Genomic DNA, 19,097 nt, shown 5'->3' with positions numbered 1-19,097 from the left:
CTGCATGGACAGACACGTTGGTGCCTAAAATTGAAGGGGAGGAAAGAAGAGCACACAGAGAGATGCATTTCTCTGCAATTAAGGCATCACAAGGGTGGGCTAATTATCAGGGATGCTCATCAAGGATGCTGACGACATCTCCAGATCCTCAGCCTCAGGCTGGCAGCACAATCCAAATGCTTTCCCTTTTTGCTATGCCTTTCCTCACTTCAAGATTCTTGCTCCTGACCGGCACCCGGAGAATTCCCAATTGTTTCTGGCAGGGAGGGGAAAGGGCCACCCTGGAGGCAGGCCCTGCTCCAACACAAGCTGGCTCGGGCCCAGTCGTCCTGTGTCAAAGTGCTGTCCTCACACTCTACGTATCAGTACAGGAGGGCAGGCAAGGAACAAAAAAACAGCAGCGGCTCTGGGCTCCTGGCACACAGCACAGTGCCAGGCACACAGGACGTGTTTAAAAATGCTTCAGGAACAGAAATCTGTGATCATAATGACAGCCACCATTTCTACAGTTGTCACTGTCATCATGGTTGTAGCTAAGCTGTATACAGCACTCAAAGTTTGCAAAGCACTTTATGTAACTTACCTCATTGGATTTGATCTCCCCAATAGCCCTATAAGGTTAAGGGCTAGAGGTATTATAATTAGCCTCCACTTTACAGATAAGGAAACTGATGAAGTGACTTGCCCAATCACACCAATACTAACTTCCTATAACACAATTCAACACCAGGTCCTCCTGTCTCCAAGTGCCACATTCTATTAAGTATAACATCATCATCATCATCATCATCATCATCACAACATTTATTTAGCACTTTAGACAAATTGCTTTATGAATCTTATCTCATTTAATTCTCACAACAACCCCCCCTCAGAAGGTGGGAACTGTGAACATTATTTTCCCATTTTACAGAAAAAAGAACTGAGGCTCAAGCAGGTCAAGTGACCCACCCATGGTACCCAGCCAATATGTGCCAGGTCTCTCCTGATCAGCACCTCTTTCTGTGACTTGTTGCCTCTCGTGGGGTAGTAACAAATCAAGGTTCTCCTCTCCACCCAAGACACAAACCAAAATTCCAAAAAGGAAGTATGTAATTCCAGTAAAACAGCTTCCAGCCCAACCTCTAATTCTGCCTCCTGCTACAAAGAGACAAGACAGAGGAACAATGGTGACACTGGCATCCAGTGACATGGTTGTCAGGCACTATGAGGCATCCATCCCAGGGTTCTGCTCTCCCCTCCCAATGAGGTGACCTCCATCTTTCCCCTCTTACCTCCTGAGGCAACTCCAGTTTGGAGCGATCATCCAGGCCATTGGAATGTAAGCCCATCAGATATGGAACAGGAGCATCTAAGAAGTGCAGGAGAGAGGCGGGGAGAATGGGGACATAGACGTGCTGCCACTGGAAGGGAAACATGAGTGCCGTGATCGTCTCTGCCACAGTCATCAGTCTCTGGTAATCTGAGCCAAAAAACACACAAACCACACCATCAAAAGACAGCAACCTTCCTGCCCAAGGTACTGAACCAAGCCCTTCCACTAACACCTTCCTAAGATCAAAAGCAAACAGAATCAAGTTTGGAAATTCTGCCACCCATCCAGTAGATTTTCGCTTTGAATCAATAAAGATTCAATGGCCCAACTGTGTATGTACTAGGCCTGCGAGGTGAATAACACACAGAGATGAATAACACAAAGTTCTGGCCCTCAAAGAGCTTACAGTCTAGCTGAACAGGAGACAAGGAATGTACATGGACAACTGGAAGACAAAGGGCTTGGAGAGACCCAAGAAGGGCAATCGCACCCAACTGGTCAAACCAGGGAAGCTTCACAGAAGTGATGGCCCTTGACAGAGGAGAAGAAGGTTAATAGGTGGAAACAGGAGTGCAGTTGTGGGAAGATGTTCCAGGCCCAGGAAACGGTGTTGGCAAAGGCATGAAGGAAGAAAAGAGAGGGACAGGATCGGAGGACAAGGGCAATCCAGTTGAATTAAATGAAGAGGTAGGTTGGACACTACAAGGCAAGTGAAGCCACATGAGAGGTGATGTTGGCTTCAGAGGACAGATGATGTAGACTTCCCTCCACTCCAAAGAGAGGTTAGAGAACCATGGGGATGGAATGCTGTATGTGCTATTAAAGTCACTATAGCAATTGGCTCTGCTTAGTTTTGTTTTGTTTTTTATGACAAAGGAAGGAGCTATGGTGGGAAGGGATATTGAAGAGAGTGTGGAAGAAAAAATCAATGCCTAAACTAGAACTGGAATACTGCAAAGACTAGCACGTTCCCAGCATAAAGATAATACATAAATTTACGAAACAGTCCATATTTTTTTCCCTGATTTTTCTTTAACACACTCTCCACATTACATGACAGGCCATCAGGTACTTCCTCAGTGCCATCTACCTACACTTCAATCGCACCAATCAGTATCCTAGGACATTTAATATCATATTCGTGGCATACTGTTAAGTACAGTAGAATAAACTTATAATCAGTCCATACTTTAAAAAAAAAGAGAAAAAAAAGAAGGAAAGAGAGTCAATGAAACGTTCTAAAATACAAAGAAGAGTACAAAAGACAGGTTAGAAGGGAATTAGACAAGTAGGCTGATGTTGGTAATACCATGTTAAGTTTTACATATACACATATACACATACATATTTTAAAGCGCTATGTAATTAAAATACTTTTTCTGTTCTGTACATATGGAAACATTCATGTTTATTGAAGTTTTTCAAATTTATAATTAAAAAAGAAAAAGTTTTAAGAAAAAGCCATTAATAAAACTTTTTTTTAAAACAAGGCTTCTTCACCTTTTTTGCATCACAGACTCTTCTGTCATTTTGGTGAAGTCCATGAACCCATTCTTAGAATACTTTTTAAAAATGCTTAAACATAGGAATACAAAGGATACTAATCATACTGAAGTACAGTTATCAAAATATTCCAAAAGGAAGTTCACAGACCACAGTAAGAACTCTTTTAACTTGGGATGAAAACATACCCTTTAGATTTTGGAGGGCCTTGAGCGTCAAGCTAAGAAGACAGTACTATTTTTGTTAGATTACAGAGGGCCTTGAACGTCGTGCTAAGAAGATGCTATTATATTTGGTAGGCACTTTTGAGCAAACTGCTAAAGGTTTCTGAGCAGGGAGTGACACAGTCACTTGTGGATTACTACAGGAAGATTCCTTGGGCAGCAGCATAAAGATCTGGGATTACTGTGAAATGAAAGTTGAAATCTATACACAAATAGAATTTTCTCCTAGGTTCTGGAGAGTAAACGTGGAAGCAGAGTTTAAATAAATAAATAGTCGCTATCAAAATGCCCCGGCAAGTCCTCCACAAAGGGAGGGGGGCATGATGGGAATACAAAGGGCTGATGAGGCTCCCACATGCTCAGCTCCTACAAGGCAAGCCTGGCTGCCGCTCTGACACCAAGCACAGAAAGTCTGTCTCTGTTCCAGCATCCACAACGGGCTAAGAAGAAACTTGTCCATTCCCCCCACACCCCCGCCCCTTCCAACCAGTATAACCCATGACGGCCGAGACATTCCTGCACTTCCCAGCACCTGCTGGGCTGCAGGGAGGAGAAGGCCAGCCTGCCTCCCACCCCTGATCCAAGCTCCCCTGGTGGCCCCAAGCCTTGTGCCAGACAGGAAACCACAGCCCCAAGAGGACCATCTTGTCCTGAACCTTTCTGGCTTTCCTCGAGAAGGCAATTCCAAGAGGAACCATTCAAAAATAACCGAGGGAAAGCAGCAACAGAAAAGAGGCCGGTTAAAAAATCAAGCTTTAGGAAACCAAACGCTCTGTGAAGGATGGAACTCGGTAGCTTCTGGGTATCTTCGAGCCTTGAATCTCTGACCTTGAGTCCATAATGGCCAAGTCTGGTCCTGGAAAAGAGATAACAAAACGGACTTCCCTGCCTTCCCTGAAAAGGTGAGAGGCTATGGGGGAGAAATAGCGTCTGTACTACTGGATGTGGTTGATGTGCTGGTTTGAATTGGTATTTTGTTTTGTTTCCTCCTTTTTCTTTTTTATTCTGTTATAAGAGATGGCCTGCTGTAGGGGGAAGAGGGAGGGAAGGCAAGGAAAGAGGGTTATATTCAGAAATGAAGGTGACGTAAAAACAAAATACAGCAAGATGAAGTTTTACCAACGATCCATCAACAAGCACATGGTGATCTCAGGTGCTAAAGACAACTCCTGGGGCAGCTAGGTGGCGCAGTGGATAGAGCACTGGCCCTGAAGTCAGGAGGACCTGAGTTCAAATCGAGTCTCAGATCAAACACTTGACACTTACTAGCTGTGTGACCTTGGGCAAGTCACTTAACCCCAACTGCCTTACAAAAAAAAAATAAAATAAAGACAACTCGTGCAAGACTGCTCCCTAGACCTAAGAACCATGCCAGGAGCCAGCAAAGTTCTTTCTACGCAGACAGCTTTCACCAGAAAATGGTTCTGTGGGTGAAGAGCTGACAAAACCCGCTGCCAAATGTCTTGCAGGGCACAGCCACGGTGTAGGAGGGAGCGTCCAGAAAGTCTGCCATTTGGACAGTGAACAAGGAGTTCAGATGCTGAAACCTCTGGCAGGAAATGTGACCCAGGAGCCTGGATCTGAGCATTTGGGCAGGAAGCTTTGGCACATGGTGGGGCGGTGGAGGGTGTGGAAGAGGCCGAACGCACCTAAAAACACTGAGCCTGGGAACAGAGACAGGGCCACAGGCTGGAGGAGACTCTTTCTCCCAAAGGTCTGTGGCAGCCGGCCATGAAGCCCAGAAAAGTCCTGGAGGCTGCTTCTGGCCAGCTTAGACGTGCTTTGCAATTTGGCTGGCCCACGTGCTACGTACTCAGTTTCTTTTGACCTGGCTTTCCCTTAGGTCCTAATGATGCCCTTTAGGAAAAACCTCCGATTCTCCCTCGGGTGTGCTACGGTGAAGGATGGGGGCATCGAGGCACATAAGCCAGGTGAGAACCAGAACTCCAGGTGAGCTGGAGCTACAGAACATGCCAGCAGCCGCAGGAGCAGTTGTGGGAAACAGAAGGACCTGGCTGGGACAGAAAGTCAAGAAGAACAAGACGATCAGCGGCCCACATTTCTGGAGAACCTTACACTTCACAGAGTGTTTTCCTCACAATGATCCCACTAGGAAAGGAGAGAAAACCCCAGGTCTGGCTTCAAAAGCTCACCTCCTTTCTGCCTGGGCTTCATTTCTCTACAAGCCTGCTTCTATGACTCTCAATTCCTGTTCCTACCTGGCCAAAGTGGGACACTCTGGAGAAGAAAAATTACCCAGAACCTGTAATCCAAATAATCAATCATATGAATGAGTGGAATTTGGTCCCCCCAGTCCCCCCAGCAATCATTCGAATGACAATTGCCAATAAAATACTTTAAAGTTTGCAAAGTACTTTTTACATCGATTACCTCACTTAAGCCTCACAGCAACCCTTATTTTACAGATGAGAAAACTGAGGCTCAAGATATTAAGGGATATCATCGCCCTAATTGCAAAGTTAGAGAGGTGTGTACTAAGTACCTTGGAAGGAAGTGGCCAGGAAGGAAAGGGGCAGATATCACTGCATATACTGCTTACGACGTGGACCACTGTGGCACAGACTTTGGTTGGGGCCTGTCAACAGGGGAAATGACTCAGTGGCTGGCCCAATTCAATGACTACCTGTTAAGGGCCTATTGCGTACGGAGTCCTGTGCTAGGACATGGGAGAGGTACAAAGTATAGGTAAGACACTGCCCATGCCCACAGCCTATAGGAGGATGAGCCACACCAACAGGGTTCTGTGTACTGAACAACCGGGTTCCGTGAAGTCCAAGGAGAGAACGCTGATAGCCATAAGGCCCTAGGGAAAGCTTCGTGGCGGAGGTTTCACGTGAACTGAGCTTTAAAGGATGGGCAGGGGTTAACAGACAAAAAGGGGCAGAGAGGTCACAGACAGCTAGGCAAACAACGTAAATAAAGGCTTGGTGGAGGGACAGCCTAGGGTATGTTCAGAAGGCAGAGAGGAGGACAGTGTGGAGTAAATAAATCACTGGAGATAAACCTGGAAAGGCAGGGTAGTACCAGTGCAAGGGTGGGGAACCTGTACCAGACTATAATAAGCCTTGAATACCAGGGCAAGGAGTGTGAACAAAGTACACAGCTAGCGACAGAGAGCTACTGAAGATTCACCAGTGACAGAAGATTGATTAAGTTCCCAAACAAAACTGATGGGACAGGAGGGTGAAGAGATGAAAGCTCTTCCCAGTCAGCGCAGGTCTGATGCGGGCCATGCTGGGGGGTGAGCAGCAGTCTACGTCATCTCTCCTTTCACCCAGATGGGCCCAATTCAGCCAAGAGGATTCCTCGCTTGTCTTCTTACAGAAACCAAACCTAGTCTCCATCTGTGTCAAACTAATTCCTTCCCTCTTCTTGTCCCTTCGCTGAGAAGGCATGCCAATTAATAGTTATCTCAAACATCTTAGTCATCTTAGGAATTTTCTTTTTTTGACTCTAAGATGAAGATGAACCAAAGAGAATTTTAAAAGCGTAGGAGAGTGCCTGGGGGAGGAAGAGCGCTTTCAGCTGACATTTACAGCCAAATGCACAGTCATACTACACCCCAGCCCTGGTTCACAAGCGTGTATTTGGGAAAAATCTCTGGCTGAAAAATTCCCCTCTCCCGGCAGGCGTGCACACCCAGGCACGCTTTGTACAAAATGCCAACCATCCATGTGGGGTGCTAAGCTACACAAGCGGGAAGACCAGAGAGACCTTCATTCATTCTCCTGCATCAGAAAGAACACCAGGGGGCAGCTAGGTGGTGCAGTGGATAGAGCACCAGCCCTGAAGTCAGGAGGACCTGAGTTCAAATCCGGCTTCAGACCAAACACAACACTGCCTGTGTGACCCTGGGCAAGTCACTTAACCTCAATTGCCTAAAAATAAAAAATTAAATTAAAGATTAAAAAATTTTAAAAAAAAAAGGAAAGAACACCAGGCTTAGAGGCAGAAACATCTTTGTTGTGACACTCCTAAGCTGTGTGACCCTGAACCAAGGCCTATTACTGCTCTGAGTCTCAGTTTCCTCCTTTGCAAAGTGGTGATAAGACTGGTATCTATCTTCCTCCACAAGGACATGCTTTGTAAGTCTTTAAGCCCTATAGAAAGCGGGCAGGACAATGAGGGATCCATTAATGGACACCCCAGAAAGGGCGGGCATGGCTAACAAGCCTGTCTGCTGCTAAAGAAACCATCTGAGACTAAGGGTGACTGCCTTTCTTTCTCTCTTTGCCGAGGTTTACAAGGTGATCTTCAGCAGGCCCTCTGAGGCACTGGTGACAGAAACTCAATGTGGGGGGTTCCAAAAGCATCTACCACCTCACCAAGAGAATCAAAGACAGGCAACATCCCCCAAGGAGCGGCATTTCCTCTGCTTGGAAAAAGAGCCTATTTTTACCCAGCTCAGAGACCCAGATTGGGGTCCTCCCCCTCCTCCCGACCAAGAAAAGTGATTCCCTCAGGCAAAAACAAGCCTGGAAGCACTTCCTTCATCAAGCTTTTGGAACCGCAGCACTGGTAGGAGCAAGTAGGAGATGGGGAGAAGCCTTGGCATGCAGGGGGAGGTCACAGGCAGGGCTGACTACCACGCAGGTAAATGATTTGTCTTTTGGCTCAATCGATGCTAGAGAACTCAGTCTGCAAGACTTTCGAGTCTGAGTTGGAGGTTTGTCTGCCCCCCCCCCAAAAGAAAACAAAAAACCAAAAACATAGCAACAACAATAACAAAACCATTATTGGAAAGATGATCTCACAGGCTGCTTCATGCTTCAGCTCATCTATCCCTGTGAGGCCCAACCTAGGTCGTTCACCTGACAGTAATCCTTCCCGAGCTCACAGCATCAGCACTAGGCATCCTCAAGGGCAGGGGCTGAGGAGCCCGGACTGACAAGCCCAGAGCATGCCACCTGTCCAGTGACCGACCAGCTCCCTGTGGCCAAAAGAAAACAACCAAGATGATGTGGCTGAAGGTCATTTGCATCCCAGGTGATTCAACCAATCAATTTCAACTGCAGACACCGTCAGCTCCTGGCAAAAGGGTGGGTTTGCCCACGAGGCTCCCATAATGTTATAATGAGCAATTACTTCTGACAAACAGAGGCAGAGAAAAGTCAGCATCCCAACTAACACCACCTTCATAGCCTGGGGGCAGGGAAGGAAGATCAGCATTTTTTTATTTCTCTAAATAATTTACCTACAGGCAGAAAGACACAGGTAAACAGGGTAGCTGTCTCCATATACAAACTGGAACTAGCATCCCGTCCAAAACCTAACTCTATAGAGAGCTGTCATGCGGCCTGAATGAATATGCCTCAGAAAGAACCCCACATGCCCAAATTAACAGGCGTGACTTCATCTTCTAAAAGATCTGTCATTTCAACAGTATGAGGGCTCCCCCCACTAACATGCATCACAGCCTTCCTGTCCATGGTCTCCATGAGTAACTACCTATTAAGAAATCCAATGGAGCCAGTGCTAGATTTAGAGTCAGGAAGACCTGAGTTCAAATCTTGCCATTTCTCTCAGCCTCAGTTTCCTCATCCTTAAAATGGGAATAACAACAACCTCTATCTCACTGGGTTGTCATGTGGCCCAAATGAGATAACACATGTGAAGACAGAGTTCTGCAAACTTTCAAGCACCATATAAATGCATGCTGTCCCAGTGAATTCTGTTATCTGCTGGAGGCCAGTGCTATGGCAATAAGCCTCCCCATCCCCAAATACACTCACACAAAGCATCTTGAACTGGCAGGACCCCAGTGGGGTCCTACTGAAAGGCCCAGCCTGCAAGACCCCAGAGTCATCCCCAGGGCAATTCTCCACAGCAGAAGACACATAACGCACACAGTAAATTACACAAACCACGTAAACAAAGGGAGACAGTGCGGCACGATGGAAAGCTGGCCTTGGAGCCAGAGAGACCCCAGTTCAAATCCTGCCACTGACACCTACTAGCTGAATGACCCTGGACAAATCACTTAACCTCTCAGTGCAACTCTATTGCAGAGAAGGTGATAACCTGCACACACAGAAGTAGTTTCCTCCTCTGGGACTTCTCTATAACAATGAGATCATAGCTCCAGGCCTGTCCCTGAGGTAAACAAAGAAAACACCAATTTCCTACCAAAGCCAGTCCCATCTTTCAAAGGATCAGGCACTTCTGTACCAGATTTGATCTTCCCAACAGTAGAACAGTGGTACAGTAGAAAGATCAAAACATGGGGGCTCAAGAGGCCTGGATGATGGTCTCCACTCTGTGCCTAATTCTTTACAAGACTTTCAGCCTTCAGTTATCTCCTTTTGTAAAAGAGGCTCTTCTCGGCCTCATCTTCCGTGTTCTATGAACAAATACACAGCACAGGGATCGCTCCTGTTCTGCTAAAGTGATAAACTCCCTTGACTCCTGGAAACATAAACTCTTAAGAAAAGTGTCTTGAAAAATGTACAAATAGCTCTGCTCTGCTCACTTCCCCTGCATCGGTTCATACAAATCTTCCTGGGTTTCATGTGAAAATGAGCTTGAATCATTACAAGTAAAGTATTATTCACAACAACAACTACCATTCACAATTCCACAGAATTTTTCGGATCACAAAGCACTTTTCCTCACAACGATTCTATAGGATAAGGAGAGAAAGTATTATCCCCATTTTATAGAAGGGGAAAACAGGTTCCAAGAAACATGACAGAACTCCCACGTGTCAAACCCAGGACATGAGCCCAGGCCTTCTGACTGTCACCAGAGTTCTTTCCACTCCACGAAGGTGGCTTTCCCTGCCAAAGGGAAATTATAATTATTATAATCAGCATTATAATCACAAAACCACCTAGCTGCCCAACCCATGTGCTGTTGCTACCTTCTCCAAGAAGCCTTTCCTGATCACCCCCTGTTGAAAGAGATCTCTCCTCCTTCAAATTCCCTACAGCATTTTGTCTACTGCTTTCCTCTGCCTCATTGTACTTTCCCTCCTGAGAACAGCTTCCATTTACACAGTGGGCTTTAAGATTAACAAAATCACGGTCCTCAAGCCACATAAGAGGCAGGGAGTAGAAGTACTGTGACCTCCCCCTTCCAAAGAAGAAAACTGGGGATCATCCTCAGCTCGTTCCTCTCTCTTACCCCCTACATTTTCGTTCTCAAAGAGGACCGATGACATCAGGCCTTACTCACTGAATGGGTGTTGTCTCAGTCAAACTGAGACCTGAGAAAGAGTTTAGCATAAAAAGGCCAAGGTTTCCCCACTGCATCCAGGGCCATCTCCAGTCGTCCTGATCTACATCTGGTCACTGGACCCAGATGGCTCCGGAGGAGAAAGTGAGGCTGGTGCCTTTGCACAGCCCTGCCTCACTTAAATCCAATTCACTTACAAGACATGGCATCACCTCCCTGATGTCATGTCCTCTTGCTCCTCTCAGGGAGCTGGAATTTAGGACTTTGGGGACTGGGAAAGACCTTAGAGCTCATCTAATCTAATTCCCTTTATACACATGGAGAAAGGCCAGAGAGGGGAAACATCTTAACTAAAGTCACTCCACTGTTATAACTAGAACTTGAACTCGGGTCTTTGGGCCCCAAGTCCAGGCACTTCTCACCCTACCACTGGTCTTCCGCTGATCTCTTCTCTGCTTAGTTGCCCTAAATCTGTTAGTCCAGTTCTTTCTTTCTTCTTTTTCACTTCAGTCTAAAAGATAAATTTATCCTCCTTCATGCTCCCCCCAAAACACATGAAAGGTCATACTCTGTGACTCTTTAAGCCACAACTTTCAACTCAAGCCAGAGCATATCTTCACCCAGGATGGGATGAATGCACAAGCCAGCACCCCAACCCATCCTTTCAGTAGTTAGTTCAGAGCAGAGGCTGGGAGACGGGGCTCTTCTCCTGGACGGGTGTCTCTCTAGTACACAGATAGGGCCAAACAGAGTCCATTTCCTTCACAAGATGGCGGCCACCACCACCTACCTGCAGTTTGCTCCCATCAGAAAGAGCCCCTGCCCAGTAAAGTCTGCAATCACCATTGCTAGGGATTGCAGAAACCAGCTGGTGGGAAAGAAGAGAAGCACTGACTTACGCTGTGAGTAGAGCAGGATTTGAAACTCCAACAGGGCACAAGTGAAAAGCTGGAGAACATTCTCCACCCCAAGCAGTTCAAAGACCTCCCTGACGGGGAAGTCAAAAAGTGGCAGCTCACTCGTGCTCGGTCTCTGGCAGATAATGGGTCCATAGACCCCTGAGAACTTCAGGGACCTGCCTGGTGGGGGGAGGGGCACCTCATAGAGAATGTTATAGATGTAGCTCTCCAGGGGCAAGGGCGGGGGCTGGGGTGACGTGACCGCCTGGTGAAGCTGCTCCAGCGCCCGCCTGCACGCCTTCATGAAGGACATGGGCGCGATGAGGCAGATGCACTTGGAGACGTAGAGCGTGTCACGGCTGATGTCATACGAGTTAAAGCGCTGGAGCTTGGAGCCAGGAGCGCTGTCACAGCAGTCTTCAGGCCCGCCACCACCACCGCCTCCTTCTCTGCCGTTGGCAGATGCATGCAGCACGTCGTACTCCGCGTTGTGCATGTGGTACAGAGTCTGCATGGCGCTGCAGATCTGCTTGCTGGTCACCTCTTCGTAAAAGGTGAGGGCAAACCCAAATGTCCGGGAGCCATCCTCTCGTGTGATGATGAAAGCGTGAAACTGAGGGCTCCTGGGGTCGGCCTGAGTCTTGAACGCCAGCCCTTTGGGCATACACAACTGCAAAAGAGAAAACAAGAGATGAGCAGTGGAAAGGCCGCACACCAGCTCCTGGCCTCATCAGGACACCAGCGGCACCGCCATCCACACTGCTACAGTCACGTGCTTGTGCTGTGCTCGGCACACCAGGGAGAGGAAGCAGAACTGTTAGGTAACCTTGGTGGTTAGGTTCAGAGAGGGAAACCCGAAAGGGCTAACTAAAGTCACAAAACCTTTGCCCCCACCCCACATGGCCATGCCGGCCCTGGCCTCTGTGCTCAACAGCAGACTTTCCATCAGTCATTCTTTGTGACAGCTCCTTTCTTACGCCCGTCTTCTCACCGGCCCACCTTATCTTCTCCTGGGGCTTCTTCTGCACTTACTACCTACCTTAGACAAATCATTTCTCTCAGCCTCGGTTAATAAAGAAAAATACTCTGTAAGCCGTAAATCAGTGAAGAAACGTGAAGTACAACAATGATTATTACAGTTGGAAATCATGAAGTTAAAATAAGAGTGTGCTCCAAGACAGTTATCTGTGAGGATGTCAGACTTGTGCATGGAGCTCTGGGGGCTTTACATCTCATGACCCTGAACCTCTTTGAAATCAGCACCAGAGAAATTTTCTAGATGTTTCCCAGAGATCTAGAGTCAATTTGTATGTGAGTATACATTATATATACAGTGGGTCATATGTATGGGTGCCCTTGGGTGTGAATTTATTATGTCAACATTTATTAAGCATCAGTTGTGTGCAAGACACTATGCTTGGCCCTAGAGGACAAATAAAGATGGTGGGGAAGAATGAGAAGGACGGGGATGAGACACGCACTCAAATAACACACAAAGAATGCAAAGGGCAAAGAAGAAGTCTGGACAAAGTGTACTAAGAAACAGGAGAATGGCTGCTGCTGTTTGTCCTTCATTCTCAAAGACGACCATGACATCAGGGACATGACACCATGACACACAAGTGAACTGGATTTAAGTGAAGGAGGGCTGTGCCAAGTCAACAGCCTTACTTTTTTCTCTGGAGCCATCTGGGTCCAGCAGCCAGATATGGATCAGGACAATTGGAGACGGCCCAGGATAAAGCTGGGGGAGCAAGCACTGGCCCTGGAATCAGGAGGACCTGAGTTCAAATCTGACACTTGACACATACTAGCTGTGTGACCATGAGGCAAGTCATTTAACCTCAATTGCCTCGCAAAAAAGTCTGGGAAGGCGCTAATGTGTAGAAGAGCAGCAACCTCGATCAGTTAAAATACTTTTTTTTTTTAATCCTTATCATCATCGTCTGAACAACATTTAAGTCTTGATTAATAAAAGGTTTTGGAAACCAAGGCTGCACTCTTCTTGGGTTGCCCCAAAGAAGACAGCCATTGTTTTAAAATAACCTGCACCAACTCTCGTCCTTAGCATCACTCTACATTTGGGCTGTGTTCTAGCTGTGAAAGATTTACAGATCATGCCTTCTGACCCTAAATGCTTGGAGGGAAATGCTCTCTCCTGGGCTTCACCTCTTCACCTCTGACTCTCCCTCCACCCTCAGCTTGGAAAACAAGAATAAACTGACAAAGGAAAACAAATGCAGAGCCCCATTATAACTGGGCTTTTCATTCTATATCTACTTAAGCATAAATCCAGAGAGGAGAAATCTGATCTGAAATGGTTAGACAATAATAAAAAACTGTTCAAGTCAATAAAAGGATCCACTATGTGCTTAAAAAAAAAAAAGAATGGCTGCACAAAGGATGGTGCATGGACATAACAGAATTATTACTGGGCTGTAGGAAACAACAAACAGGAGGGACAATGGGAAGCATGGGAGGACTTCTATGAACTGATACAAAGGGACGGAAGCAGAGCTAGGAAACAACATATTCAGCGACAACAATAATGTAAATGCAAAGAACAATCACCACAAAACAACTGAAACAATGATAAAGAACAAGCCTGACCCAAAAAAAAGGGATATGAGAAGACTCCTTTCCTGGTTCCTTTGCAGAGGTGGTGGTCCACAGGTATGGAACACTGCATATAAAACTAGATTTTTTTGTCAATGCATTGAAAAGTTTTAATGATTTTCTCTTATTCCTCATGTTTCTTTTTTTTTAAATGTTTCTTTGTTATAGAAGATGGTATGGGGTGTGTGGGAGGGAATGAAAGAGATACAAGGAAAATCCAGGTGATATAAAAACAAAAGCTATCAATAAAAATTGATTATTTTAAAAAGAAATATGAGAAGAGGAGAGGAAGTCACTTTTGGCTGGGAGGATCAAGGAAGGCTTCACAGAGGAAGTGGTATTTAAGCTCTATGTATTTGTGTATACACATATATGAATACGAATGTACTTATGTATGTGTATGTATGTTACATACATGTGCATACATGTTGAACAAAGAGTCTAGATAAGTACCTCCCTGGATATACAGCCCTTGGAAAAGTCTCTGCAGAGAGAACCAGACACGTTCCCGGCGAGGAAGTTCATTTGCCATTCATCCATATGCATCTCGGATGCCACAGGCCCTTGGGGTGTCTTTGGCAAGCAAACACCCTATCAAGGTCCACAGATTCAGCCTCAGGCTGCACTGCCTGAAGCTTTTTTATTATGTCACCTTTCAAACAGATGCTGCATTAAAAAGAACAAAACAAAAAAACTGAGCCTTCCCCCCCAGCCCTCCTGACCCAAACCCAAAGCTCTGGGACCTGGGAACCCAAACCACATTTTGTACACCATGAAGCCTGCCTCCTCCACATGGCTGAACGGCTGACATCATTCCCTGCGGTCCCCAGAGCATGTCCTGATCCTCGGCCGCACACTAATACCACACACCCTGGGCATCCTCGTAAACTCAGCCTCCCTTTCATTAAACACATCCGTCTTCTGTGGGGCTTGCTTCATACCACCTCAGGCTTCCCCGTCTCTCTGTCTGCCAAGAGCAGCATATAAATCCCCCTAAGCAGGCAGGAATGTGAACACATCCCTCCTGCGGAGGGGGGCCCCCACTGCACTTCTCCCCCAGACAGCCATGGCTCCAGTGGAGCAACGGTTTGTTGAAAACCTCCCTGAAGACGCAAGGAGGGAGCCAGGAAACCCTATCTCCCTCCTCCTCCCCCGCCAGAGGCCAGCAGTATATTTGTCTCCTTCACAAGCTACAAAACGCTGCAAACAGATCACATGAGGGGACAAGATGACATTCTCACACAGCCTTTGGAAGGGAGCAGTCAGACAGACGTAGAAACAAGGGCGAGAGACAAAAAGAAGTGATAGCCAAACCAGAGAGGGGCTTGGGCCATCCTGCTGTCTGTTCCTGAGTTAATTCTGTATTAAGCAAAAAGACAACAGTCTGGAGAGAAGGAAAACATTTCTCTCTCCTCTCTAAGAAAGGGACCTTGGGTAACTAATGAGCATCCAGAGTTGATGGCTGACTCCTCCCCTTTTCAACCCCGCAAGATGACAATTATGAGCCTTCTCAAGGCACAGCACAGGCTGTTCTAGAAAACGTAATGCCCTGGATTACACTCTGTCCCCTTTGTCCCCAGTGGCCTAGAATTTGGCCCTCCGAAGCCTCTGTGCGTCCTGGCCAGATACGACCTTGGCATCTGAAAGAGCCCTGCCCAGGAGTTCTGGACAGTCAGGCTGGATCCCGGATCACCTGCCAATCAGCTGTATCATCCGGGGTAGGTCGTTAATGAACATACATCTCCGAGCCTCAGTTTCCTCAACTGTGCAACAGAGGTCATACTCTCTTGCACTACCTACCTCAGAGGGCTATCTGATGAACCAGAGTCATAATACAGCTGAAGAGGGTCTGCAGTTTAAACTCTCAGACAGCAACCCCAAAGAACTCGGAGGGTGAGAGACTTGCCCAGGGTCACTCGACCAGAATGTTTCAGAGCTCTCCATCAATTAGGCCACATTGGCTCTTGTGCTGATTCAAACATTTGATGGTGGTATTACGTATCAGCCTTGAAAAGTCATCCAGAGTGTTGATAAGGCTAAGGTCTCCATTTCAGCTGCTCCGTGATACACCAGATAAGGAGAAGGGGAGAAGAGTCCCCACGTGATCTTAGCTTCACCTGATCTAGACTTAAGAAGGGTCATGATCCCACTTCCAAATATCAGAAGAGCCATCATTTGGAGGAGGACTGGATGATTTCTGGTTAGCCCAGAGGACAGCGCTGAGAGAAGCAGGGATACAGCGTGGGTTTTGAACTGCAGGTCTATGACCCTTATGTTTTTTTTTTTTAGTAAGTGAATTTCAGTACCTTTGGTTTCTTTTGTAATCTTTGGTATTTTGTTTTATACATTTAAAAACATGAATCTGAGGAGGGTCAACAGGCTTCACCAGACTGCCCAATGGATCCAGGACACAAAAAGCAAAAAACAAAAACAAAAACAAAACAAAACAAAAAACCCTGGTGTAAATAAAAGGCTGATTTCAGCTCAGTAGAGGGAGGAACTTTCATAGGCTCATAGACTTAGAAAGGACTTTGGAGGTCATCCAGTCCAACCTCCTTACCTTTTACAGATGAAGAAACTGAGGCCCAGAGAGGGGAAATGACGTTCCCAAAGTCACACGACAGAGGTAGCCTGACCAAGTGGCAGAGCCAGGATTCTAACCTGGGGCCTGACCCCAAATCCAGTGCTTCTCCCACTGCACTATGGTACTATGGGAGTGGTACAACAAGAGAATGAGTAATGAGTTTGAATCATAAAGTAATGAGTTACCCATCAGTACAAGTATTCATGAAGAAGCTAAGTGACCCCCACTTGTAGGGGATATTATAGAATGGATTTGTCCATTAGGCAGGGAGTTGCCTCTTATAGTCCTAGGAATCCATGCCAGACTTCATTTCTCACTTCAGTATCTGGGCCCTGTTCTGTTCCCCCCCACCCTCCACTAGTCTGTGAGATCCATCTGTATCTCCCCCAGGACCTAACACAGGTATGCCTAACACACAGTAGGCACGTACTGGATGTCACTGTGATCCACAAGCAAATCTAAGTTGTTATTTGATACTGTATTCTGGTTTTGGTCTGGATCTATGATTGCAGCTCCACTGATGCATAGTGACAAGTATTCTGTTGCTTGTGGTCATGAGAGGGAATAAGACTTGCCCAAGGTCACCCAGCCAGTAAATGTCACTGAGGCAAGACTTGAACCCCGGTCTTCCTGACTCCAGGGCCAGCCCTCTAATCACTTGGCCAAGCTACCTCTCAAAGCACTGCAATGGTTTGCAGAATACATCTGTGTCAACATGTGTCAACCATCAACAGATAGGGTCTGTGGTCAAAACAACACAGGGGCATTTAGATGGCGTGGGTCTCTCCTCCAATTACTAAAACAAGATCAGCTTTCCCTATTTCTCATCGCTCAGCCTCCGAGCAGAACCTCCACAGCTCTCCATGCTTGGTACTCACCATTCCCACCGCATCTTGGTCAAAAGGATTCCACTCTACATTCTCAGGGTATCGGGCAAGAACCTTAGATTTGAATGTGCGTCTCAGGGGTGTCTGCTCAAAATTTTCTCCTGGGGGAAAAGGAAAAAAAAAAAAAAAGAATGGTGAAAATGCTTTGAGGAATTCATTCAGGGCCACGAGTGGCCAGATGTGTGACGCCCAGCCAAGCACAGGAAGGTAGGCAGGAGGGTTAGTGGGCTGACACGGAGCCAAGAACAGGAGAGCAGCAAGGTGATTAGGGCAGCAAGGAAACGGAAATGTTTTAGCACCGGTTATGCAGGACACCACTATCTGTCTGTGCTTTTCTTTACAGTGAGATGATTAACACAAACCTAGTAATTAATTTTTTTTCTTTTTTTTTTGGTGTGGAGGGGGTGGAAATGACAGAGAATAGTTATGAGAATGAAGGAAACCCAACCCCCAACAAACACAAGTTGCTTGAAGCTGGTTCAGGTTTGTTTGGTATTCTACTGGTGACACGGCAAAACAATAAATTGTTCTGCATTCTAAATGCAATCTGCATTTCTAACATCTCCGAAAAGCACAAAGAGACAAAAAAGATACAAGTTACGGAAAAACAGGTTTTTGGTATGCTGTCTTTTTTTTTTTTTTTTTCATAAGCAAATCAAATGAGGCATCTTGTCAATTCAAGAACGTGAAATCCCATGAATTTCTCTCTTTTGTCTACCCCTCCCTACTTGGATTAGAGGCTTTTAAAACTTAAAAATTAGTATGTAAATATAGAAACAGAGGAAAAAGCATTAAAGCACCCGCCACCTAGAGAGAGGCTGACTAATGATTCCCAGAGGAGCTGGAAAGTTAGAAGGTCAAAGGGCACAAGACATCACAGAGGGCCACCTAGAAGAACCACCAGAAAGCTCTGGTCATTCTGGGCTGAGTTGGTTTTTACCTTCTGCTGTACTGGCAATGAAAGGGCTGGTGCCATCCCTGGCTTTAGAAGCCCGTATGTACTGGCATAAAGCTATGTGACAAATGAAACAACAGAACGTTACAAGAGAATGCAGGGATGAAGGGGTGCACGCTGTACCTGGGCCTCACAGGCTCTCCCTCCCCATCCTGAGACCCACAGGAAGGATGCCCCCTTGCCCAAGGTCATACAGCCAGTAAGTGTCACTGAGGCAAGACTTGAACCCCGGTCTTCCTGACTCCAGGGCCAGCCCTCTAATCACTTGGCCAAGTTACCTCTCAAAGCACTGCAATGGTTTGCAGAATGCATCTGTGTCGACATGTGTCAACCATCAACAGATAGGGTCTGTGGTCACAACAACACAGGGGCATTTAGACGGCGTGGGTCTCTTAGGAAGAGAGCCTAGCCTCCCCATCCGATCACACATACCATCCACAGGGAGAGAAGTGAGGAGGACTCAAGGGGCATGTAAGAGCACAGCCGGCCAGGGAAATCAACAGATGCCCAGGGAGAAGAGGGAAACATGAACCGAGACTAGGAGGCCAGGAACCAGGCAAAGGAAGTCTCAGGCCTCAGAGCAGGGCCTTGGCCTGATGTGAAGCTGCTCCTAACAGGCCTTTACGAGCCCGCTTGCCTGACGGAAGGATGGGGAGAATCCTACTGCCACAGAGAGCAGATAGATGGAAGGTATCCTAGGCTAACACCCTCCCTCTGATACTTCACTCTACCTGCATGTGGCCCTGGGCTCTCAAGGCAACACCAGAAGAGTCAAAGTTTTATCGCATCCTCCCAAGCTAAGAAGGCTGAGGACAGGCCCAAGGAGAAACACCAAGCTCTGTGTTGGTGGTTTGGAAAACCAGCTTGGCTAGCTAAATGCACACTGACAGAAGCTGGAGCCCCACAGGGAAGGAGATTTT

General features: G+C 46.7%; 1 protein-coding gene across 2 annotated transcripts in view; it reads right to left on the bottom strand.

Annotated features, from left to right (window-relative positions):
- Nucleotides 1-19,097, bottom strand: part of DENND5A (DENN domain containing 5A) — a 97,103-nt gene that overhangs the window by 41,754 nt on the left and 36,252 nt on the right. For both annotated transcript variants that reach the window (XM_027852696.1, XM_027852697.1), the window contains exons 2-5: nt 18,163-18,234; nt 17,214-17,323; nt 11,136-11,805; nt 1,275-1,462 (exon numbers count right to left, since the gene is read on the bottom strand). In XM_027852696.1, coding sequence (XP_027708497.1) covers nt 1,275-1,462; nt 11,136-11,805; nt 17,214-17,323; nt 18,163-18,234 — 1,040 coding nt within the window. The remainder of the gene's footprint in view (nt 1-1,274; nt 1,463-11,135; nt 11,806-17,213; nt 17,324-18,162; nt 18,235-19,097) is intronic.

The sequence above is a fragment of the Vombatus ursinus genome, unplaced genomic scaffold, assembly GCF_900497805.2.
Source record: "Vombatus ursinus unplaced genomic scaffold, bare-nosed wombat genome assembly UNPS02009770.1, whole genome shotgun sequence".
Taxonomy (NCBI): domain Eukaryota; kingdom Metazoa; phylum Chordata; class Mammalia; order Diprotodontia; family Vombatidae; genus Vombatus; species Vombatus ursinus.
Note: the sequence above shows the minus strand (reverse complement) of the source record. Positions and strands in the feature narration are given on the sequence as shown.